The sequence below is a fragment of the Anomalospiza imberbis genome, chromosome 21 (assembly GCF_031753505.1).
Source record: "Anomalospiza imberbis isolate Cuckoo-Finch-1a 21T00152 chromosome 21, ASM3175350v1, whole genome shotgun sequence".
NCBI classification, from domain to species: domain Eukaryota; kingdom Metazoa; phylum Chordata; class Aves; order Passeriformes; family Viduidae; genus Anomalospiza; species Anomalospiza imberbis.
The window spans coordinates 1,229,599-1,254,512 of NC_089701.1; the positions used below are offsets into that span (position 1 = coordinate 1,229,599).

Sequence of the window (24,914 nt, forward strand, 5' to 3'; positions counted from 1 at the left end):
GGAATATTGTCAAGGTTAATCAGTTAACGGTTACAAGGCTCTTTAAAATTGTATAATAAATATGTGCATTATTACTGAAAATACATCAAGTTATTTGAATTCTGAAAACACCTTCCCTTATGATAGACGGGATAACATTATTTCCACCATAGTGACATTCTGGCATGTGCTTTAAATCTGACATCCTCAGCAAAGCCTTTGTGTTAGAGAGTGGTGAGAGAGGAGCAGGGCTGTTCCCCTGCCCGTGGGGCTGTTCCCGGGGCTGTTCCCGGGGCTGTTCCCCTGCCCGTGGGGCTGTTCCCCGGCCCCTGGGGCTGTTCCCTGGGCTGTTCCCGGGGCTGTTCCCGGGGCTGTTCCCCTGCCCGTGGAGCTGTTCCCGGGGCTGTTCCCGGGGCTGTTCCCCGGCCCCTGGGGCTGTTCCCGGGGCTGTTCCCGGGGCTGTTCCCCGGCCCCTGGGGCTGTTCTCCGGGCTGTTCCCCGGCCCGTGGAACTGTTCCCCGGCCCCTGGGGCTGTTCCCGGGGCTGTTCCCCGGCCCGTGGAACTGTTCCCCGGCCCCTGGGGCTGTTCTCCGGGCTGTTCCCCGGCCCCTGGGGCTGCCCCTGCCTGTGGCCCTGGCCATTCGCCCGGCAGGGACAGCGGCGTGCCGGGCTGGAGCCGGGGCTGCCCCGCCGCTCCCATGGGCAGCTCGGGCCGTGCACCTGGAAGGGAATGGCAGAAATAGCCACCCAGACACACAGAACTGGAAGAATCCTTCCAGAAGGATTTATCTCACATCAATTACACAATTCCTTCAGGACTGAGGAATAAACAAAATCATTGGGAAGTATTTAGTGGGTTTCTGTCCAACTGTATCAGTACAAGGCTGAGCTATTTCAAATCAAGGGGGAAAATACGGACCAAAACTCCCAGGGAAAAATGAAAAGCAGCTGCAAGACCCACCACTGCTGCTCCCACACTCCGGTGAGCGGGGCTGATGCGTGGAGCTGGGCACTCAGCAGTTAGGCAGAATAATATTTACTGAGGTGAAAAGATTGCACTCCCTCTTCAGTGATCTGTGGAACAAATTCTTTGTCTCCACCAAGTCAAATAGGAATGAAATAGCATCTCCATATGATGAGGGAGTGTTGAAAATAAACACACTAAGTGTTGTGAGGAATTTGGATACTGAAGTTAATGGTATCATCACCTTAGATAACTTTATTTTCTGGTTTGTAACACCTCCATTGCTGCATCTGTTACATATTAGCTGTGTGAACAGCTTCTGCTAGAAACAAAATTTTAAACCAATTTTGCTCATTCACACAGCTACCTGGAGACATTCAGGTTCTGGTTCTCTGAATTTCACTAAGTAGTAAGTGGAGAAACAAATCACAGAGGATGCAACACCACAAAGCAGACTATGTTCACTCACTGCGCACACATTGGGATGACTCTGCTGTGATTAATAACTCTTCAAAGAGATGTTTAATGAATGGGGCTCGGGAAGAGCCTGCAGCCTAAAGCAAACCTTCACTAAAGGGCAGCATAGGTCCCCACGTGGGATGGAAATATTTTAGGCTTGTTTACTACTGGAAACTGGACCAGCAGAGTCCAAATGCATGCAGTGCTTTCTGTAGAGTTCTGGGGACTGATTCAAGAAAAAAATAAGTGGTGTAAAAGACACACACTGAAAAATTATGCTTCAAGTTCCTAAAGTGCTTAGGCTGTGGATAATCTTATTCCAGATGCCTGGGGAGAGAAGAGGTACATACCTATAGCTAATACACCACACCTCCTCAGGGCTATCTACTTTCACCTTCCTTTTCTAAACTCACAGAAAGAAAGATCAGTTCCCCAGAGAGCAGCATTTATGCCAGTTAGGTTAGTTAGCCCACAATTAGCTGTGGCCATTAATTACGAATGATAGCTTACAATAAAGGGCTTGTGTTCCCCAGCTGTGGTACAAGAGATATATGAATTAAATTGCAAATGCAAACTTAAATTGGAAAGAAACAAAATAAAAATAGGTGTTAAAATATAAATAAGTTTGCTGTGGTTCTAACGTGGCTGCTTTGAGAGAACAGTGTGCATTGCAAAGGCGTTGAAGGAAATGCATTCTGAGAAGCAGAGTGTTGCATTTCCAGGCCATCCCACCACTGGACATGTGCAGCTGGTGACAAATTGTATATAAAGCAAAGACATCAGTCAGAGCTTCCGACTCCAGCATCACAGAGCATTTAGAAAATCCTCAAATTCTCTGCTCATCCACCAAGTCCCCTCATTACATGACACGTGGGGCTGTCTCTACAGCAAGGGCACTAGTGCTGCTCCCCGAATCACCAGGAGCTCGGCTCGGTGTGTTTAGGAAGTACACCTTTCTCCTGATCTGCTCCCTGCATTTCCTCTTAAGGTACATTCTATGAAATGTGTCCACAGAGCCAGGATCCGTCACCAGCTGAATGGGGATCTGAGCACACAGAAGATCCCACAGCTCACAAACAGGGAGTGTGGCAGAGTTCCGGCTCCTGGCAAGTGCGCCTGCACGCCTGCAAACACCTCTGGGGTGTGGGACAGGCTGGTGCTAACGATGCTTGTGCATCACTTTGTGTTCAATAACCGACACAGACGGAATGCCTGTTTCTGGCTGTTACTGTCTCAGTAACCAACATCATGACGAGTTTTCCCAGCAAAGAGCAACCCTAAAACTCATATATATGAGCTTAATTGTCACTCACAGGTAGAGATAAACCAACTGGGCAGAAAGGTTCTAAAACATACAAAATACAAATTTGCGTTCTCATGGCCCAAATTAATTTTCAAACAAAATATCCATGACTAGAGAGTGCTCATAAGAGGTGAGAAAACTCAAGTGGTACCACAAAAAGTATCGCTTCATTTTCTAGAACTGCCTCCAACAGCATCATCCTCAGGGAACAACCCTCACCGCCAACTATTGCCTCCTACCACTGCAGCTAAAGGGGTCTGGACATAAAGGAGTATTTAACTCTGAAAGTAAAACAAGCGAAACACCAAATACCAAAATGATAACAAAACTTCGGTGGAATTGTAAATTTCTTCAACAAACAAAAGACCACAAAGCACCTTAAAACTGCAAATTGTGATGTGCAAGATGAAATGAAAAAGCCGTGAAGCAAGGAAGAAACTGAAAGAGGAACAGAAGAGTAGTGGGGTGAAGCCATGTTTTGGAGACAAAGAAATATGTTCTGAGTAGGAAGAAACAGAGACAATAACTTGGAAAAAAAGGTGCAAGGAAAGACCCATTCAATGAAAAAAGAGAGAGATGGAAATCAAAGTTGGTGTGGAGTGACAAGAGAGAACAGAAAGATAATAGAAAGACACTTCCTAGACACTGATGTGCCGTTTCTCAGGTAATTCAGGTGTGAGTGGGCAGACCTGGTATCACCAAAGTGTCTGAATTCTGAGGGAAAAATAGAGGAGAAGGGTCAGTCTAAGGATAGACCAATGCAGTAAATTACTTCAGCCATGCGTGTGGTTTAAGGGCAGCTGCTGTGAAACCCCAGATCAGGTGCTGGGACGTTCACCCTGCCAGAGGAGTCTGTTCCTCCACAGCAAATCAGCCTCAGAGAAACAAACCCAATCCAGCTACGAGGACGTAGCCACGAGAGGTCATTACGTACAGTTTGTCATTTTACTGGGAAGCCTACAGAACCTTTGTTCCTCTTCTGGTAGGGGTTAGCCCTGAAAGCTCCAGGATCCCTCCAGTGAATTCAGTTTTCCTCAGTAGTTGTCTCCTGCCCTCCACTTGCCTGTGACATGTGAGCTGTCCACGATGCTTCCCAGGATGGGGCTCGCAGCCCTACCTGTCTCTAGGAAGGTCACAAATCCTTTTTCTACAATTAAGACCCATTTAAAACTTTCAGCAATAAATCCTGGAATGCCATGGCTCCTATATGCCCAAGTTTATCTCTAGGTACAGGCATTTGGGTAAGTGCTCATTAAAAATTGACTTCTTGAGGCAGAACTATAAATTAAAATGCAGCTGAATCAACTAATACTGTTCCCTTTCCTTCCCACAATAGCTCAAATGGAGTGTGCTCCCATGCCCAGGTAAAAGTACTTTTAAAACGCAGTTTTGTTTCATTCTAAGTTACTAAACTATGACTAAAAGTTTTTGCAAAATTTAATTTACGTCCACTTCAGTTATGAACAAAAAGCCCTCCTCCTTGTCCTGATAAAATGAATTCAAACTGTTGATTAATTTCTTACAAAGGTAAGCATTGACATGTTTTCTGAATTTCTAAACTAAAAGCTCTCTATTTACAGTGAGCACACTAACTAAAATGAGTCACTTTTTTGGTACAGCAGTCTGGAAGCTAAAACATGCACCAGAATTAAAGAACTCCAGGAAAACGAGCAGGGCCCCAAACCTTCACAATTCTCATAAAATTTAGGACCCAAGTGATCTGCTTGAGAGAAACTGAAAAGAAATAACTCTTCTCATACTTTCTGGGAATTAACTTAGTCTCAGAGAAGGTACGAATGATTAAGAATATCTTGAAAACCAGCAAAAGCCATGGCTTTTTAAATATAAAATTGATGTTTTGATTACTTTTCAAGGCAAAAGACAGCTCTTACCTGAAGAACTCTTTTGGTGAGGCCAGTTTTCTGAGCTAGCTGTTTCAAGTCCTTGGCATCAGGATTGTGGTTAATAGCAAAGTATGACTTCATTGTCCGCAGCTGGTGGTGTTTGAAGGACGTCCTCATGCGCTTTGTTTTCTGATTGCTGGGGTATTGCTGGTCTCTGTCCAGGTGGTCACCATCGTTTTCATTGCAACTTAAAGCTTAGGGCAACAAGAGGAAAAGGCCTGTAAATCTCCTGCTCCACAACCAATATTGTTTGCAATTTCCCTGAGTGCAGCAATTAAAATGACACACCACAGCACGTGCTGGCACAAGCCCTACCTGCCTTTGCTCCATTTCATGGATTTGTAGAGCTGTTTAGTTTGGAAAAGCCCTCTGGGGTCATTGTGTCCTACCATTAACACAGCGCTGCCATGGCCACCACTAACCCGTGTCCCCAAGGGCCACAGAGCTTTGAAATCCCTCAAGGACAGGGGCTTCACCTCTGCTTTTGGGGGAGTTTCCTAATATCCAACCAGACCCTGCCCTGGCACAGCTCGAGGCCGTTTCCCCTTGTCCTGTCCCTGTTCCCTGGCAGCAGAGCCCGACCCCCCGGCTGTCCCCTCCTGTCAGGAGTTGTGCAGAACCACAAGGTCCCGCTGAGCCTCCTTTTCTCCAGGCTGAGCCCCTTCCCGGCTCCCTCAGCCCCTCCTGGGGCTCCATTCCCTCCCAGCTCCCTCCCCTGCACACGCTCCAGCCCCTCAGTGTATCTCCTGCCAGGGGGCCCAGAGCTGCCCAGCACGGGAGGTGCCCAGCAGTGCCAGCACTGGGGCGAGCACAGCCCGGGGCCATTGGCCTCTTGCCCACCTGGGCACAGCTGGATCATATTTCTGCACCTTCCAGGCACTCCCTGCCAATAACCAGCCTGCAAGGACCCTGGCCTTCCCCTCTGTGGCTTTTAAAATGTCAGCTCTGTTTCCTTTCCCCTCTGCTCCACCTCCACAGAACTTTTCCTCCACTTTCTGTGGGAGGACAGTAGCTGTCCTCAACTCCGTAAAGGGTTTTACCGTACTGGGTGTCACCATAAATTGCACTGCAACACACAAAGAGAGCTGCACAATACACTCCAGTTAAATCTCAGTGGAACAGACTCCTTAAAATCATAATTATTTCCTCCATCAAACTAAACCCTGTAGAGTACAAGGGAGACCATTAAATGAAACACTATAAAAGAAATAAAGTTTGTGGCTACCAGACAGCAAATTATGACTATAATCTGACTAGCTAAAGAAATAAAGCTGTTGTTACAACATATTCACTGGCATGCCAAATGAAAAATAATTTTATTTATTTATATGTTTATATTTCCATTTTTTAAAAAATGTGTTCGCAAATACAAGTTTGAATGATCACTTCTGCCATATCCTTTTGAAATCAAGGAATGACACTATTTGATACACTTGCAGAAATCAAGCACAGGAAGAAGGTCTGTGAGAAAAGAACACAGTAAAAATTATCAAGTAGTATTAAATATTGAATGCCAAGCAAAATAATCTCGTAGACCAAAAGTAGTTTTTCATTTATTTGTGCATACAGTAAACCATAGAAACCCTCTTAAAATAACATTAAGGACTGAGTCTAAATCCAATAAAAATTAGGAATACAGCTGAAAATTAGCCCTTACAAACTGTTGTTAATTAGCTTTTCGTGTCCAAATAGCTACAAGTCCCTCTTAATTTCCTACAAGTTTTATGCTAAAAGTAATGAAAATTCGTTATCTCTGTTCTACATGGCATGCAAAAAATGACCGAAAAATTCTTTTGAACCGGAATTGTTGGTAAGTTTCTTAAAAACATCAACAGGCTTGTTTTCAATTGCCCGCTATTGCTGCTTAATTACAACTGAGTACATCTCATGCACCTAGCTGTACAGTGTTACTTGAATTCATTGTCTGTGAATTCACTAGGGTCTCAGCCCTAGTGAAAACACACACATTCTGACAGGGTGTGTTAAAATCAGATTTAAAAATACACAGGTAATAAAACGCACGGATTCCTAAGTAAAGGTGCATACAGGTTCCCTAAGCAGGTTTGCAGCAGCCACAGTAGCTGCTTTACAAACCTCACCCTTTCAAAACCTGCTAAAAAGCCGTGGCACAATACAGAGCAAGGCCTGCAAAAATTCAGCTCTAAGCCCAAAAGCATGTTTGTTTAACAGATATGCCCAAAGTGTCCAAAGCCTCGAAGTTTCCTGTGTGTTTCTATACTCCTATAATTTCAAAAGCAGCTAAAAAACGGTACTGTACATAGAAATGTGAGTGCCTGTGTGCGTGTGTGCGTGCATGTGCATGCATTTGGATAAATCCTTTCCAGACCTCTGGATCTTGTGCCAAATTTTGGCCTTAAGAAGCATTTCTGCTTGTTTTCCTGCAGCATGGAAAACTGCAAGCACCTGAATTTAAAAGGTGTAAGATACTTAGAGGGAGAGAGTAACAATGGAGTAGTAATGGAGCTCTTTGGGATGTAGCCAAATCTTTTTGGGTTTAAGATCTGAGACCTAGTTGCCCATCTGGAGTCATGGCATGTGCTCCAGTCTCCTTCATAGGCACAATTCCTGATATAAAGAGCACGGGGATAAATAACATAATAGTGCTCATAGAAAATTCTGTTATGGAAATGTAAAATCAAATCATGCTTGTGTTTAAAATGTACCCAAAGAATTTCAGATATTAGTAATGGAAAAGACCATTGTGCATCATCTTAGAGCCTTTAAAACCCTCCAAGAAACAACAAGACAGACATAGGAGGAAATGCATCAAAATATCTGTCTGCAGGACTGAGGTCTGGTTCCTGTTAATATGCAACAAAACAAAGCCTAGGGCTGCAAGGAGCTGGATTTTAATGTGTCCCATAGAGAATGAGATACATTCAGAATCCAAGGATATAAAACTGATTCTAAACTCTCCCAGAATGGAATGAGGGTGTCAGCTTTTCATCAGGCCCTGATAGGAAAAAGAACACCTCACTCTTGGAATTTCTCATCATTTTACTTCAATATCTACTAAGTAAAAATAATTTTAAAATGGCAGTAAACATTTGAGAGTGGCAAAATGTCCTTGTCTGCAATGGAAGTTGCAGAACAGATTTTAAAAGTGCATGAGGGTGTGTGCTGTTCGTTGTCTTGTGCAAGTGGTTTGGCTGCTCCCAGGCATCACCCAATATGACATAAATAGTCCTGGCTGGTGCCAATTCCCCTTTTTGTGGTGCCTGGCACCATCCTCAACAGGCTATTTTATTCAGTCTAATATTATCTGCATCTCTCACAGAATCTGCAATGTCCATGGGTGTTGAAGGCACAGACACACAGAACGGGCCAAGGGTGTAAGTGGAGATTTTAAGAGCTGAGGAGTTTCTGCAAAAGGCATCGGGGTATAAAACTAACCCTGTACATGCTCCTCACGCAACCCTGTGTTTTTCAGGCACTGTCTTCCCTGTTCTTTTGTGGTGTCCTGTGTATCTCCCAGAGGAATTGCTGAACTATCCATATGTAACATTTCCATTCCATTGCAGTATCTCAGGCTCCTGCTGGGATTTCAGAAATACAATTGGTAGAATTCCAGTCGAATAGAGGAGCCTTAAATTAATGAGTGTTTCACTTCTATTTTTTGATAAAACAAATTCTGAAGCAGTGCCAAGTCTCTTTTTTGACCCTAGAACATTTCTAAGGCCCTGTGCCTTTCCCCAGACCCCACACCCAAGCCACTGCCCTCCCCGTTCCGCCGGTGCAGCAGTGGCAGTACACACACCCTCAGCCCCACACGGGCCTCCTGGCCCCAGGATGGTGATGTGCACAGGCAGCATCACTACATCCCTACAGAATAAGAGGAAAAGCATGTTTGATAGTGGTAGCCAAAATACCCTTTGCAGATTAATGCGTAACACCTCCCTAAACCCAACAACAGGAGCATAAAGCAGGCTGTGCTGGTGCTTTTGTTACAAAGTCTGTTAGAGGAGGAGAACTTGGGAACATTGCTTCACCCTCAGATCACCAGAGCCCCACATGGCTTGGGACTCGGGGCAAAGTTTGTGCTTAGCAGTTAGTAGGTTGCTAAGGTTATGGTATATGAAGATGAGAAAAAGAAATTTCCTTTGGGGGAAATTTTGTTCTTAGTAGCTTGTGCTTGACATGTTAGATTATGCCAAAAGAAAGAAAACTAATCCTGATTCCGAAAGAGTGATGAAACAAGAGACATGTGTGTGCATTATCTCTCAACAGTGGCTCGGGAACATACACCCCTTTCCTTCTGTAATCGGAGTCAAGGGGGTGTTTTAACCTCCTGCTGCCTGGAGAGGGAACTTGTGATTAACTAGACCAGGCAGGGTGCAGCCGCATTTGTTCTTTGGTCGGAGCGTGGAGAGGACTTTGTGATACCCTTATCCTCAAAGGGGACAGAAGTGAGACAGAGTCCTCAGAGTGGTACTTGGGACAGGAACAGGCATAGTCTTTCTCTTTGGAGGAAGGAGAAGACATAGAGAAGGCAAATTCCTGAAATTCTCATCTCAGGCATTAAAAGGGGTGAAGCTGTGGCACTGGGAGCAGGCAAGGTACCCCTGGCTGCTTCTGAGGTGCCTGGCAGCCCTAAAAGGAGCGTGTCTCTGCCAAGCCATGGAGCAGCAGACACAACAGCGCTGCCTCAACCTTGACATTTCAAGAAGTGTTTCTGAGGAGATAAAGCCAGTGAGTCTTAAGGAGCCCAGGCCGAGCATCACAAGGCCAGGACGGAGGAGAGCAGGATTAGAAGCCCTCTTCCTCCGGCCTTCCCCGGGCGCCTCGGACAAAGGGGCTGCGCGTCCCGGTGCCCCCCGGGGCTGCCTAAGGGCCGGGCCCCCGCGGCCGCGGTGGCCCCCGGGGGGAGCGCGGCCGGGCCGGGGCTGCGGGGCGGGAGAACAAAGGGGCCGGGAGGGGCGGCCGGGCCCGGGCCCCGCGGGAGGAACCGCCGCCAGGGTTTTTCCCCTCAATTAAGCCAGTTGAATGGCGCTGAATGGCCGGTGCGAGTGCGCGGTCAGTCCCCGAGCGCCGCGATTAACCCGGGCAGCCCCGGCCGAGCCGGGCTCCCCGCTGCCCGCCCCGCCGGGGGAAGGGGCTGGCGGCGGGGCTGCGGCGGGCTCCGCTCCCCGGCCCTGCCGAGGGACCCCGGCCCTGCCGAGGGACCCGGCCCTGCCGAGGGACCCCGGCCCTGCCGAGGGACCCCGGCCCCGCAGCCGCCGGGGGAGCGCGGGAGCTCCCGGGGCCCCGCTCGCCCTTCGGGGCGGGAGCGATGCCGGCGCCCTGCCCCAGCCCCGACCCCAGCCCCAGCCCCAGCCCCTGCCCCGGCCCCGACCCCAGCCCCAGCCCCAGCCCCCCGGGGAGGGGCCAGACGCCCCCGGGGACCCGAAAGGCGACCATAGCCCGGGAGGAGGGAGAGAAGGGGGAGAAGCAAGAAGAGGGTGGTAATGGGGTAAACGCTAATTTTTTCCTAGGAAATCTCCGCGAGACCTCCGATTTTAAGCCGCGATTCCCGTCTGCTCGCTCTGTTACAGTAGTCACAGGGAAGCTTTTGTGAGCTTTTAGTCCCAAGGGAAACGAGGAGGAAAGAGGGATTCGCTCTTCAAAACTTTCCAGGCTTTTCGCATTTTTGTCAGGAAAAAAAACCCCAAAGCCCTTTTGACACAGCCACTTGAGAGGGTCAGCTCCAGGCGTCCCCGGCGCTGCCCCGAGCCCTGCCGGGAGCTGGGTCGGCTCCTCCGCAGCCTCCCCTCCCCCGGCAAAAAGCCGCCCCCAGCCCCAGTCCCCATCCGCCGAGGACGTCTATCCAGCCTGGATATTCCGTCACCCTCTCAGCGAAGCACGAGGCATCTTCCTGCTAGCAAGGGAAGGAAGTGTTTCTTAATATCTTGGCTGTTTGTACAGATTATGGGTATTTTATCAGCTCGTCGTGCCCCAAGTTTGCTCAAAACATCTGTCATTTTCCAGGATATTTTAGTGTTCTTAAAGCCAGACTAGATACAAATGAATAAAACATAGCAGACTGTGGGAGGTTTGAGGTCTAATTCACAAAGGGAGTATTCAGAATTCTTTACAGGTGCTTCTGTGTTCAGCAAGCTTTCAGCCATTGATTTACTGACCTAAAAAACCCATCAAACTCCATTCCAACAAGTGAAGGAGGAAATTATGATCACAGGAACACACTTAAAAAAAAGAAAAAGGAAAGAGAAAAGAAAGAAAAAGAAATCTTTTTGAAGTTTCAGCATCCTTCTAAGCTATTTTCCACTTGTCAGGCTCTATCCACATCTAAACCCATCATCCCCCTGCAAACGGAGTCTCGTTTAAGTAGGAAAAAAAAGTCATCTAATTCGTGTTGCAGATGAATATTTGCTCCAATTTACAAAATTATTTCAGTCTCCACTCTGCCAAGTTTATGGGTCCCCCTTTTCCCACCACCTCTGGGTGTAGATTTATTTACACAAAGTATTCTACACAAATCACCAGGAACAGATCCCCTCAGAGGACAACATTGTGCATTTCTGTGAAGGAAATGACAAGTTCCACTAAAAATAAAAAGAGAAACTATCACATTTCTAGATAGTTTATCTTTTAAAGGCACAAAATCCAAGGCTTTGCAATAATTTACTCGTTTGTGGAATTTTACATCAACGAGCAACCCAGTCTGATTTCCAAGATCAATGGCACTTATTACGGCAGAAATTAGTCGATTATAGGTCTAGTAAAGTAGATAAATAGCTTAAGCGAAGAAGCCAAAGGTTACTCAAAGAAGATCTCTAAAGTTTCAGTTGCACGCGCTAAACGACGATTAAAAGTCGGACGGCATTTATTCTGTAAACGATTTTTTCAAACTGCAGTTAAAGGCGGTTTATTTAGGAAGTCAGGGAGCAGTGAGACTTTCTCAGGCTGTGCTCCCATCCGGGACAGATGCCGCTGATTCGGTTTACAGGTCCTTTGAATCTGCACATCTGCCCTGCACAGGGAGACAGCGGAAGGACAATTAAAAGCTAATCCCTCCGAAAAGGAGACGTTTTTTAACGGGAAAAATGCATATTTGATGCATGTTTTAAAGCTGAACTGTTACTCGCGAGAACACTACATCCACCTTTCATCAACCTTCACCACTGGGACGACTACTGCTTTTTGCACTACTTCCAAATTATTCAGCAATTAGTTCAACCAATAATAGCTGGTAAATTTGTTCCCGAGGTGCGTCTGCCGGTTAGAGATGCGCCTTTTCTCCCCGCCGTTTTCAGCGCAAACCACCCAATTCCGCCGCTATTGTTACTCCCTTCAGGCGCAAAACACCCGTTAGCCCCCGTTCCCGAGCTGCCTCCCCCGGCCCGAAGCCCGAGCTCCTCGCCACCCCTGCACTTCTCGGTGTCCCCCCCGCGCCTTCCTCGCCCCGTTCCTCCTCCTCCTCCCCGCGCAGGCGGAGCGGCAGCCGCCCGGCGCAGCCCGCAGCTGTCGGGGCGCGCAGAGATGAGGCTCGAAACAAACCGCAGCAAACTTGGCCTTTACCGAACGCCCTCTCCGGGAAAGAAACACATGTTAAAGGCAAATCTATGCCCTACGGGACACGTCCGAAGCAGGTAGGTTAAAAGAGAAAACAGGCTGGGACGAGCAGGCTGGGAGAAGCACAGAGGGCACCGAGGCACAGAACGACGCGGGGAAACGAGTTCGGTGCCCAGGGTCTGGCGGGACGGCCCGAGCGCCCGGCTCGGGAAACGCCGGACTGGGGGGAAGCCCATCTGCGCCTCCAAGTCCTCGAATAAAACCAACATCTAAGAATTTTGTTTTGTCCAGTTTTTTTTTTTTTTTTCGCCCCGTTGCATACAAGCAGCAGCGCAGGAAGCCCCCGGGATGCCAGCCGTTCTGGTGGCAGCCACACGGAGAAGTGGAGCGAGGGGCAGAGGGGAGCGGAGATGGGGGGGGAGGGGGGCAGGAGGCTGCTCGAATTCCTTTGCCTGTAAAATTACAGTGCTGTGACGGTGGGGAGGTTAAACGAGGGAACACGTCGGAAGGTTTGCTGCTGGATCCAGAGAGCCCCGGCTGCTGCCAGGTTCGCTCCCGCTCCTCCTGCTGCCGGGCTCGGTTCAGGGGCAGGGGCTGTGCCGCGGGGCAGCGATGGGCTGCAGAGGGGATGCTGCTTTCCCGACTCTTCTCCGAGTCACCTCTCTTGAACAAAACTGCAGCAGGACTTGCCCCCGTGTGAGCAGGCTCTGTGCTGCCCGCAGACACCTGCTGCCCAGGGCCCCTGCCCGGGCACAGCCAGCCCTGCACCCCCGCCCGCCCCCCACTCCAGCCCTTGGGAAACGGCCACTTCCTCTCTCTCTTTCCTTCCAAAGCTTTGGGGCGCAAGAGCTCAGGACAGAGCTGGACAATTCACCCGTCAGCAGCTTCAGAGTGTAGCCACTAAAGAAAATTCACGGGCCTCTGAAGTGCTAACTAAAAATCTCTGGTTTCCAGATTTTATTTCAGGCTGCACTCCCCCTTCTTCCCCCCCTTAACCAGATGACCTTGCTGCAAAACATTTTATTTCCAGCTGAAGTGAAAAATGCTAACATATTAGCTTCTGTAATTGCAGTTTGACAGCACTTGATCTCAATAATTATGCTGCAGCTAAACTATTATTAACAGTTTAAGCTAAAATAAACGGAAATCCCCCTTTGGAAGTGAACAGAAACAGACCATTTGAACTGTTCTGGGGGAAGGGTCTCTTACCTGCATTGTAGGCTGCCAGATCTGCTCCAGGCCCTGGGCTTTTTCTTTTCCTGGGTCTCCCTTTCTGGACAGTCCCCACGCCATTGTAATAAGGCAGTCCCAAAGTGTTGGCAGAGCCCGCTCCCAAAGCCGGGCCCTTCCCAGCGGCTACATCCGAGTGATTGAAATGCACCTGGTACTCCCCCTGGATGAGAGTCTCGAAATGGAGGCGGCAGTACACCAGATTGTCCTTCATGCCAAAGTGATCGCCAGTGGTCAGCATCTTGTTGCAAGTGGTGCAAGTGAAGCAATTTAAGTGATATACCAAATCCCTGGCCCTCATGACCATCTCGGAGGCAGAAATCCCCAGGTGACATCTCGCACATCTCTGCACCGAAAACCTCCTGTAAAACAGAAAGGCCAGAGGAGACGGTGAGAGGCGCATTCCCCCCCACCCCGTCCTTCGTCGGTTCTGCCCGGAGGACGGCAAAGGGCTGCGAGCCCCGGGGCGGCCACCTCGGCCGGGGCAGCGGCACAAAGCCGGGACTTTTGCGGAGCCCAGCCGGGCGGGCATCCCGGGACGGGAGCGCGGGGAGTCTCCGTCCCGTTTCCCAGCTCGCAGCGCAGCTCCCGCCCCGCCAGACCCCACCAGGAAAAGGCACCGGCCCCCGGCCCGCGAATGTGCCCGCACCCCCGGGCCGCAGGAGGCAGCGGCGGCGGGCGAGGAGCGGCCCCGCTGCGGGCCCCGGCCCCGCACCCAGCACAGGAGGCCCAGCAGGGCACGCCTGGCGAAGGCCCCAGTAGCCAAAGCACGCTGGGGGGAAGCTGTGCCCGGGCCGTGCACAGCCCGGCAACACGGGACTCATCCTCACCACGAGTGTCCCTCCCCAGGGGGATTTTTAGGAGCTCACAGCCGGCCCCACGCGTGCCCACGGATCCCCTCCGCGGTCTCGTCAGGACGGGGTGTGCTCAGCGGGGGGAGCGGCGGGCAGCGTCCCCGTCCCCGGCTGGCGGCCGAGGGCAGGCTGTACCTGTAATAGTCCTCCTTGCAGTAGATGCTGCCGTCCTTGCTGAAGCAGGTGAGCTCGGACTCCAGGTTGAGTTTACATTCACAGCACTTCAGGCAGCGCATGTGCCACTGTTTGTCCACAGCCAGGAGGTAATAACGGTCGGAGATTTTACCCCCGCAGCCGGCGCACAGGGCAGCCCTGTCACTGCTGATGGAAGGCATGGTCTGCTGGGGGAAAACAATTACAGACCGTTAGCGAGAGGGAGAAACTCTTGAGCACGGCTGGGCTCCCCCATCCCCCTGCCCGGCCGGGGCCGAGCTGCTGCTCCCCTGGCAGAGGAGCGGGGGCTGCGAGCCGGCCACCCCGACCGGCCCCGCGCCCGGTCCCCAGGGTCCCGCCGCATCCCACCTTCCCGGGAGGAGGCGGGGAAGCGGGCGAGACAAACAGAAAACCACCCTGGCTTTTAGGGGAGGCGTCCAGACCAGACCCAGAACTTTTTTTTTTTTTTTTTTTTTTTTTTTTTTTTTTGGTGGATTTTCCAGTCTCAAACCAAGAAAAGACGCTGTTCAATAAACAGGCGCAATAATAACAGAGTAAGGCAAATCACAGATAGTTAATTTTAAAATTTAGAATTATGGATATACGGAGAGTGTCTGCATAGTTAATGCTGTGTGAGTGCGTGTATGTGGAGCGTGTCTGTGTGTGTATTTTCCTAGCTATAAAATTCCGAATGAATTACGATCAAGCCCCCGGTAGTCACAGTGCTGCAGACACAGCTCTCTGCAAGCTGGTTCCAAACAACACGGATCGCGATCTGCCGTGACCCAAAGAGCTAAAGGGATCAGTAAATAAAGCTGCGGAGGAGATGAGCATTACTAAATCCGAGGTGCAGAATGTTTCATCAGGAAAACGAAATAGTGGGAAACGCGTAGGAATGAGAGCGGGTTAAAACCAACAGAGCACATTAGATTATGCTGGGATAAACTTGGAAGCAATAAAACTAAATATAAGCCCTATATAATTTAATAGTTTAGTGTCAAATCGCAATCCAATCGAAACCCTCAAAAAACCCCAAATTCATACATATCCTGTCAACTTCTACCGAACAAGAAAGAGGGAGAAATATCGGAACCGTTTAAGCATGCTTATTTATTTCAGCAGGCACCTTAAAACAGCATTCGGGAGAGGAGGCTCGGGTGGAGCAGCGTCTGGGGCAGACCTTGCAATATGCTGCTTTCCACTTCGGTCCCAACTTACTCTTACCCGCTTTGCACAAAAGCCCACGGCAGATCTGTTCTTGCGCACGAGAACCGAAACATTTCCTTACAGCTGTGCCCAACACGCAGTTTGTTTTGGTTCGGGGCGGGGGAGAAGTTGTTTGTTTGCTTTTACCTCCTCTAGAGCCTTAAATCCTCGCGCAAAGCAGAAGCAAAGACAGCTAATCGGAGGAAATCGAAAGGAACTCAGGCTGGTTTTCCAGCACATGCCAAACCCATTGCTTTCATCCTGTGCTTGCGGGGATCACAAAATCCCATCTCTGTGAGCACTCCCGTTTGCACCGCACCGTTCCCACTAGGAGAGCTCCACACAAACAAAACCCTGGCACTCCACTGGTGTTAGTCACAGGAACCCACCCCACCGGTAGCTTGTTTCTCTAAGGCATTAACTGAACCCCGAGTAGGGATCGTTTTATAACCGAAGTAGTTTCTTGTAAATCCACTTTAAATGAAATAACGATTTTTTCTACTTTGCTCTTCCAGTAACAAAAATGTTCTGCCGACTAGAAATGGTATTCAAAGATCCAGTATTCCAACCCACTATTTGTTACATACACACGTGTATCCGTATAGATTATATACAGTTATATAAAACTATCACGGCACAATATTTATTCCAGCAAAGATCATCGGATGTTGTTTAACTGTACGGAGAAACACTAACTTTTTAAAAGAAAACCAGAACCGTTTAGATTAGAAATCGCATCCCACCCTTCTAGTACAAAGGCCGTTTTCCAGCTGGTGTTTCAAGATTAAATAGTCTCACTGTCACCTTTAAGCAGATTTCACATAACATTACAAGAAAGAACACATACTGATGAAGTTTGAAAACCTGAGAACGGATCTTCCTTGCATACGCCTGTACCAGTTCACAAGACAGCATTTAACAAACGTGTGAGATAATTTCACTTCAGAATTGCAATTTCTTAAAAAAAAATAGTATACGTAAATTGTTAAATCACTTAAGACACTTCAAAAATTTCTTCCACTTCGCCAGCATAACACTAGTTAGACGGATGCATCTTTTTATTATCTAAATGTATTAATGTACAAAGTCTACGCATCAGCAGACAAGATGAAATGTAGTAAAGTTATAAAAATTCCCATCCATCCGTCTCCCTAAGACATATCTTCTAATTTTGCTTGCCATGTTTACAAACGCACACATTAAAATTATTTTTAAAAACCCATAACTTAAAGACACTCGTGTTTGTTTTTTTTCTTCTTAAATAAATGCTATAAAGACTACCTCCAGGAAGGCATCCTACCTGAAAAATAACACAGATTTTGATTCTTTGGCGTTTGTGTTTCCATTCTGCAGACAAAAAAATTTGCTGTGCCAAAATGTTATCGGTATAAAACCACACTTTGCCTCTTCCTAAAAACTTTGGAAGGCCGGACAGGCTGGGGGAAGGGAAGGAGTTCTTGGACGCTACCAAAAGGCTGGTCTATCTGTTTTCTCACAAGAGCAGTACCGTTCATTTCACCCAAGCGTTACTATTACTATGCATATTATTAATAATTAACAGTTTCATGCCTATCCCCATGGTTTCATTTAATCTTTTGGGGTGCCTTTATGCTTATTTTTCTTCTGATTTAGTATTTTGCATACGCTTCCCCCCGATCTGTTATTTTAGGGGCAAAGCTCTATCCGTGAGGGGTTTGGTATATTTAGGGGGCTGCATGACTCTCCCATTCCTTCGGCTCCTACCGTTTCCGTCTCTCCCCTGTCTATAGCCGAGCTGATGGCCGGTGCTTCGCTTTTGGTTCTCCGATCCATCTCGTCGATGACCCCGTGCATCTCCGAGCCGGAAAGACTGTGGAAAAGCATCGCTGAGGAAGCAGAGGAGGAGGGCCCGAGTTGCTGTTGCTGCTGACAGTTGTCGGGGTCCCTGCAGGAGCCCAGAACTTGCATTAACCGGAGCCCTCCCCCATGCATCTAGCACGGCCGCCCCGTCTCTCCTTGGGCACCGGGTTTTTCTCCCGGCAGAGCTCTCCGGAGCGCGGCGCAGGCACTGATCCGAGGTTTCAAGGGATGGGGTGCAGAAAAGGCGGGCGAAGGGGATGAGGGAGAGGGGATAACTGGTGGTGTAAGCTTCGGGGCTTGGATCTAGTCTGTTGCGCGGCCCCGGCACATCTCTCTAGGAGGCTTCTTCAGTGCAGGGCTCATTGCCCCAGGTGCAGTCCCAGGCTTTATGCTCTGGCCCAGCTGGCAGAAGGCTGGGCACGCTTACGGTTGGGAGGGATTAATAAATAGTAGAAATATAAAAAAATTTAAACCATCTTCGGTGAGAAATAAATAAGAATTAGAAAAAAAAAAAAAAATGCAAGCCCCTTACATCGTACTGTGCGAAATTTAGAGCAGGAAAGCAAGGGAGAGGGAGGCTGCAGCAGGCGGAGAGCAGGCTGGTGCTGCAGGGAGGCTGGGGCGGATGCCCACCGTACGCACTCACAGTCCAGAGGGCTGGCAGCGGCGGCAGCTCAGGGGCAAAGTTTGCTCCTTCCCCCGCTCCTCCCCCAGCCCGCTGGAGCTCATTGGGAAAAGAAAAAGCCAAGGGGAAGGAGGAAGAGTTGGACGGGCACCAGATGGGACGGGCACTCGCGGCCCCCCTCTGTCCTTAAAGCGGCGCGGCCCGCGGGGCCCGGGGCGGGAGCGCAGCCGGAGCCGGAGCCGCCGCGGAGCTGCGAGCGGCGCGTCTGCAGCGCGGGCACGGCGCGGGGCTCCGCGCCTTTTCTACAGCCCCTCTGACATCATGTCCTGCCCCGCCGCCATTGGCTGCGCCGCGCCCGGGCCGCCGGCATGTGCTCGGGGCCGGGCGCTGTCCCCGCGCTGTCCCCGCGCTGTCCCCGCGCTGTCCCGGCCATGGCGAGCGCTGCCGCGTCCCGCTCGCTCCGCGGCCTCGGGAGCGGCCCGGCCCCGCGCGGAGCTTGGCGTTTGTGGCCCGGTGGCCGTCGGCGACGCGTCGGGCCACGGCGCGCCGAAGATGCTGCGGGGCATAACTCCTCCAGCGCGCGAGAAGGAGGCGTGCAAGAGTTTGTTTCGCCATACCCCGAACATTTATGACCAGCTGAATGCACCCAATAAGTCTCGTTATGAAAAATATTCGCTGTTAGAATATAATAACTTGAGTCACTCCAGTTTGTGGAGCCTTCCACAAACCAAGGCCTCTTGCAGTTCTCATTTCCAAGTAGACTGTAAGAAAACCAGGCCAGGAAGGTCTCTGAACTTGAGGAAAAGCTTCAGAAACTCTCCAGGAAAAACAAAGAGTGCCCAGGGAGACTGTTCATGGTACCTAAATATTTATCCAGGAGGTGGGTAGTAAGGAAGGACTAATTAGTATTAAAGATGTCAAATATCACACTTCCAATTATGTTAGCAAAGGTAGCACAGCGGAAGGCAAATCTGAATGCACATCTGAGATCATGAGACTCGCCGCCTCATCCGTGACTATGAATTATTACATCACTTTGTTCATTCCCATCAGGTGCTGTTTTCTGACAGAGTGATTCGCCTCTTACAGGTGTAGTGCAGTTAAGATTATCCTTGCTAAAACTGGGATTCTTCTGTTTATAGCCCAACTTTGCTGGGTTTATACACTCCATTCTTACAATAATTGACGCTTCTTATCATCTTTCTGTTGGGATTGCTCTGAGTGGTTAAAGTCATTTGCATGTCACAGAGGAGAACAAAGTGTCTCTTGTAGAGATGCATATGAAATAGCCACAAGACCCCTCAAGAAACCATACAGAATGCAAGCTAATTTGGCATCTGTGGGAACTATCCAAAGTCTGTCCTAAAATCAAACCTTGGAAACAATGGAAGTTCATATTTGAATTCAGATTAGAGCCCTGCAGCACCATTAGTGGCTCTGTATGGTATTTATCTTGATAAAATCATCTTTCCCTTCCTCCGTACAGTTGCGAGAGGTTTTCAAGCCGCGTCTGTGCTGGGAGCTTTGCCTCCAGGAGCAGCTGTGGATCATTGCTCACCGGACACCACGGACCCCGTGGTGGGACAGCACTGGCTCACCTTTGCTCAAGCAGCAATGCTGCAGATATCCTTCTCACAGCTGTGTACGGTACTATCCTCACACGTTCTGATACCAGATTAATTCCCTATCACTGAATTGATTACGTACTTTTTGCAGTCAAGAAAGGTCATGGATTTGTGCACTCTGACATTGCTAACTATCAAAAAGATTTTATGTATTTGACAGAATTAAAGTACAGTACTTTATGTTACAGAATTGCCTCCGTGGATGGAACCAATAATACCAAGAGCGCGCTGAAAAAGTATGGCACGGCCTCCAGTTCACAGGGTATCTCTGATTATCTTTTAATGGATATACAAACACAAGAAGACATCCAACCCTTGCTACCAAAACACAAGGAGAGTAACAGAATGTAAACATAAAGCTGCTAATGTACACACTGACACATGAATGGCATTTACATTGTTCAGAATAAAATCAAGGATACTTTCAAATAATGAGCCACAGAAAAATTGCTGGAGCAAAATCGTCTTCAGAATGAAACGCAGGCTCATTTGAAATGATAGTTTTTTTCATTTAAAAAATGGTGCAGCTAATAATAAAGTCTTTTAACCCGTATTTTGTTATAGGTGACAGGTGAACAAATCGCAGGTCTTGAGTTTCTCTACCCTGCCTCTCTTGGTAACGTCATCTCCAGTACCATCTGCTACCTACCAGACAAACAGACCAACCACATAATGAGGTACCAGCTTCCACCCAGCTACCGTGACTAAATCAGAACAAAAGATTCAACGCCTCCTTCAACAAAGGAACACAAGTCTAAGCTGTCTTTGCTAATTGCTGGGTTTCAGGTTGTCTGTTACAGATTTTAAGTGAGCTACAAACTTCCATCAAATACTTATAGCTGTTGGATAAAGATACTAAGAATAAAAGATAAATGGAAGCAAAAGGTAAGAGAGAAGAAAGCTTAGAAAATAAGCAACTACTTATGGTAATTTAAAGACTGTGCAATAATATAAACATGAAAGACCAGGGGGCAGAGTGATTGATATCTCATATGTTTTCGATGCCCCTACGGTTATTAGACTGCAATATATGGGAACATACAATAAACTATGAATTAAAACGTAATTGTAGCTTCGGGCATCTTCTTCATTGTCTGCTGTGGTGTTATGTCTTCATGCACCGTGATTGACAAGGTGTAATTAATCATCTTACTCAGTTGTAAATATGGGCACCCTTCACAGTAGGCATCAGGAAGTGTGTACCAGCAAAGGAAGCAATAGTTGACGCTGAGATACCATTAAATCAAAATCAGAATGCGTATATGTTCAGAAATGTGTGTTTGGTGTGATGCTGTTATCGTTTATTTCTCAAATACTGTACCAACAGATTTACTTGATTTGCAAGTTAACTACAACATTAACCAGTTTTATATATTTTGTCTCTTCTTCACTTTTATAGGCAATGATGTTGTTCTCCTAAAATGTGAGCCAGTGTGCTTCCTGTCAGCAAGTGGAGCTCAGCTCTTCCTCTCCCCAAGTTGCTGCAGACAGACCAGCAGCTCCGTGGTCTCACTTGAAATGGTTCGGGCAAATTATTACTCCATTCACGGATCACCTTCTGCACTTCTTATATACGGAGTTAGATACTTTGGGTCATTTTGAAGTGAAAGAGAATAATGAAATTATCCTAACAAGGAACACTGTTCCACTTAAAAATAGGGCATTTCTTGTCACCGATGCTGTCCCCAAATTGTAAATGAAGGTCTTTTAAAAGATTTTTTTCAGTATTCCAGGGTAGGAAACATGTTATATCTGTTTATTTTTGTAAACAATTGCTATCCTTATCTAGTTAGTACAGAAATGGTGTCTGAGTCATGAGAAATTAAGTGGTTTGTCTCAGGAAAATTTGGTGGTATGCATGTTTTTGATGCACGTAGAGCTGCTGAATGAATAATTGGCCCCTATTTAATGTCCTCTGCTTTAAAGCTGTCTAGTACATTTGCTGTTTAAAAAAATGTCTTTCAAAGCTGTTAAATATGTAACAAAAAGAGGTTGCTCTCCCCATTCTGACATGAACAAAGCCATACAGTGAGCTGCCTGAGGTACTTCCAGCGTGGGATTAATTACAAACACAATCATAAATGGAAATTTTCAAAGTTTTTCGATTCTTTTCCTTTGCAATACCAGCTGATGAGTGTTTGACAAAAACATGCAGTAAAAATATCAGTTCAGGAATTAGCTACTAAATATTCAGCCAAGCATTTTTCAGAGAGTATGGGATCTGTTGGATCTATAATTCCACCATTTACCCCTGATGGAGTGAGATCTCTGGCTGTCTTCAGAAGCAAACCGAGCTTAAAACAGGAGTGCACTCTCAAGAAGATGATCGACTAAGAATGTGTTTTATTTTGATTTGAAAAGCCGTCAATCACAGATAAAAAAGACCAAACACTATTATTATATACACTAGCTAACTGTATTTGTCTGGTAAACCAGGCATATGCAGGAAAGAGAAAAAATACAGTTTAAAAGGAAAATATTCCGAAGGTTTTGCCCAGATGTTGTGCTGAAATTGTTGTTCCCTGGCACAAGCAATTGATTTCAGAGGAAAATACAAGCCCGTATCTATAGATGTGAGAGAGAAGTAAGATGTCCAATGTCTCGCATATTTCAGTTTATATAGCCACAGCTATTTAAACAATCCCAAAACTGCCTCTACGGGTGTCAAAGAGGGAGGGAAATCTTCAACCACATGATCTTCTCTCCAGAGTCCTGTTAAATCCACTGAACTTAAAACAGAACAAGAAGTGTGAAATATGGGTTTGAACATGTTATGTCAGAAATGTAAAGGTTGGAAGCCTTTTTAGTAACCGATATTAATATTGTATTAAATGTTATGAAAAGGTAGGTGCTGGAGAGAAGGGCTGGGCTCATGTGCAATTTTGTCAAGGTTTTTATCTGTGATTATGATTCCAGATGTATCTATTCCCTGAGGACAAAAACGAAGTAAAGTTGGCATGTGACATGTGTTTTAAGGTGTTTGGCACAGTTTCCCAAAGTGATGACAAAATGTTCATTTTTATTACAGTGAATTGGTAAAGAAAACACGATTCTGAAGGTCAGTAGCTGTATATTTACCATAGCTTTGGAGATTTATTTTGGGGAATATACGTTTTTGGTGATGTGCTTAGATCTGATTGCGTGACAAGCATCTACCACAACAAATAGTGTAAATAGAATAACTTTTACAAATTATGAAATGAAAATTACTAGAAATTCAGTAAATTCATGTGCAGAACATGGCAAAGATTGCAAAAATATCTCTTTTTTGCATCTGGTAGTGTAGCTGCTTCTTATCATTTTTTTTTAATCTGTTTACTGCACACTAATCTTATTGCTCTAGAGTTAGAGCTCAAATAGTTGCAGCGAGGTCCTTTGTAGGAACATGTTTTCAGTGTAAATGGACAGGTTTGTATATTCTGAACAAACTGGGGAAGGTTTTTCTTTGGGTGAAGTCTGTTTTGCCCAAACGCACGTAGGAGTCGAGATAAGAGCTGCTGTGGCTGCCCAGCTCCCCGAGCCGTCCCTGCAGCCCCTGTGCGTGCAGCAGCCCCGCAGCTCCATGCTGGCAGCAGGGCACCCCGGGCTGCAGGAGCAGGCCAACACTCCCCCATAAACCTTTTACAAGTCCAGCATCCACCAATCCGCGCGCTCTGGGAGCCTGCCCCGCTTGGGTGTACCAGGGATTTGGTAAACACGGCTGCATAACAAAAACAAGGTTTGGACAGAAAAGACTCCAATGCTATTGCCGCCTTTCAATATTCAGAGACTAAGAATATGATTAATTCCATACTTGATACGTAAACTTCACCAGCTCTGGATCCATCTGCAAATATTCAGAGTGATGTGCTCAATACATTCCTTTCCGTTCTACAACCACATTTCTTTGTGACTTTAACCACATCAGAAAGCACTTCAGATTTCTAACACAAATATTCGATGCATTTAATGTAAGGAAGCTTCCTTTATTGGAGGTGATTTGGAACATTTTGTATTTTATAGGTATATTTAAGAGGTTAGCAGTAGGGGGGAATCGTCTGTGGAAAATCTGTCTACAGCTGAAATTCTTAGATGCAGAAGTGTTGCTGAAATGCCTAATACATTTACATTCTTTTGTTAAGTAGCTTACAGGACTATCCTCTTAGCTACCAGATACCCAGAGCCTTTTTTTTTTTTTTTTAAGTCAAATAACATTTCTCCTCTTTCTTCTTATTTGTTATTTTCAGCAGTCTATACTTGGTTTGGGGTTTTGTGTGCCATTACAGGATTTTCATTTTCGCTGGCTTTTTTACTCTTTTAATCTACGATTTTGTTGTTCTTTTCAATAATCTTCTGCAACTTTATTTCATCTTTAGTGCACGCAAAGAAGCCCCTCTTTGGCTAGTACATTACTGATAATGATTTACAAGTTTTCCCAGATTAATTTTCCATGGGGTAATTTTTTCCCCAATATAACATAGCTCCAATTAAAAATAAAAAAAAAGAATGCCAAAGGTTAAGGCATTTTATAATACAATTTGGAAATTAATTTCTGAAGTCGCTGTGTTTGTATTTTGAATTTAGAATCTATCTATAGTTCAGTACCAGAAAAACAATGTTTTTAAATGAGTTTAAAAATTAGCAGTCTGGTATTTTCCAGATATTGAAATGTGCCTGCCTAATGAAGGCGGAATACTTGCTCAGTAGATTTATTTTAAAGCAGTGCTTTTAGATAGTCATAAATTAAAATGGCAGTTTTCAACTGGATACTTATTACTATTTTATTTGATATTTGCAAGATACCTGACCATTTAATATTTATCCTTTATTTCTCTGAGCTGATCTAATTGCACCTCTCTATTTTGCATCTATTTCTCTTTGCAAACACTACATTATTCACTCTCTCCTGTGCTTATTAAACAGTGCCACCTGCACCAAATGAAACAAAGCTTCTCCATCAATCTATCCCAGCTAAAGAACCCGGACTATATATTATAATTAATTGAAGCTCAATTGAACACTTGAGTCTGAACTAGATACAGTAACCTGAAAAAACATTAAAAAATTAGGATGTACTTTAAAGAAATCTTTTAAATGAAAATGTTCACTCAAAACTGAGAACCTAACCTTGCACCAAGCACTCTTCATCAGCTCTGCACAGTACCTCAAGTAGCAATTAGCAGGTCCTTTAATTAATTAACCATTCCCTGTACATCACAGGGATTTTTGTGGCAGTAACGTCATCCTTCATAAGTGAATACCAA

The 24,914-nt window shown here is 46.7% G+C and overlaps 1 protein-coding gene and 1 long non-coding RNA gene across 6 annotated transcripts in view; one reads left to right on the forward strand and one right to left on the reverse strand.

Moving 5' to 3' along the window:
• LHX2 (LIM homeobox 2) overlaps positions 1–24,914 on the reverse strand; it is a 34,382-nt gene that overhangs the window by 5,302 nt on the left and 4,166 nt on the right. For 2 of the 5 annotated variants that reach the window (XR_011005556.1, XM_068210909.1), the window contains exons 1-4: positions 17,326–18,335; positions 14,359–14,564; positions 13,349–13,731; positions 4,598–4,803 (exon numbers count right to left, since the gene is read on the reverse strand). Coding sequence is in view for 4 of the 5 variants with exons in the window: in XM_068210909.1 (XP_068067010.1) it covers positions 4,598–4,803; positions 13,349–13,731; positions 14,359–14,564; positions 17,326–17,553 (1,023 nt within the window). In the remaining variant the exon portion in view is untranslated. Of the gene's footprint in view, positions 1–4,597; positions 4,804–13,348; positions 13,732–14,358; positions 14,565–17,325; positions 18,336–24,914 lie in introns of those variants that run through there. The other 3 variants (XM_068210910.1, XM_068210912.1, XM_068210911.1) reach the window with 3 other exon arrangements.
• On the forward strand, positions 19,968–22,907 carry LOC137486034 (uncharacterized). The gene is made up of 2 exons (XR_011005557.1): positions 19,968–20,556; positions 21,071–22,907. It is a non-coding gene; the product is annotated as an uncharacterized lncRNA (long non-coding RNA).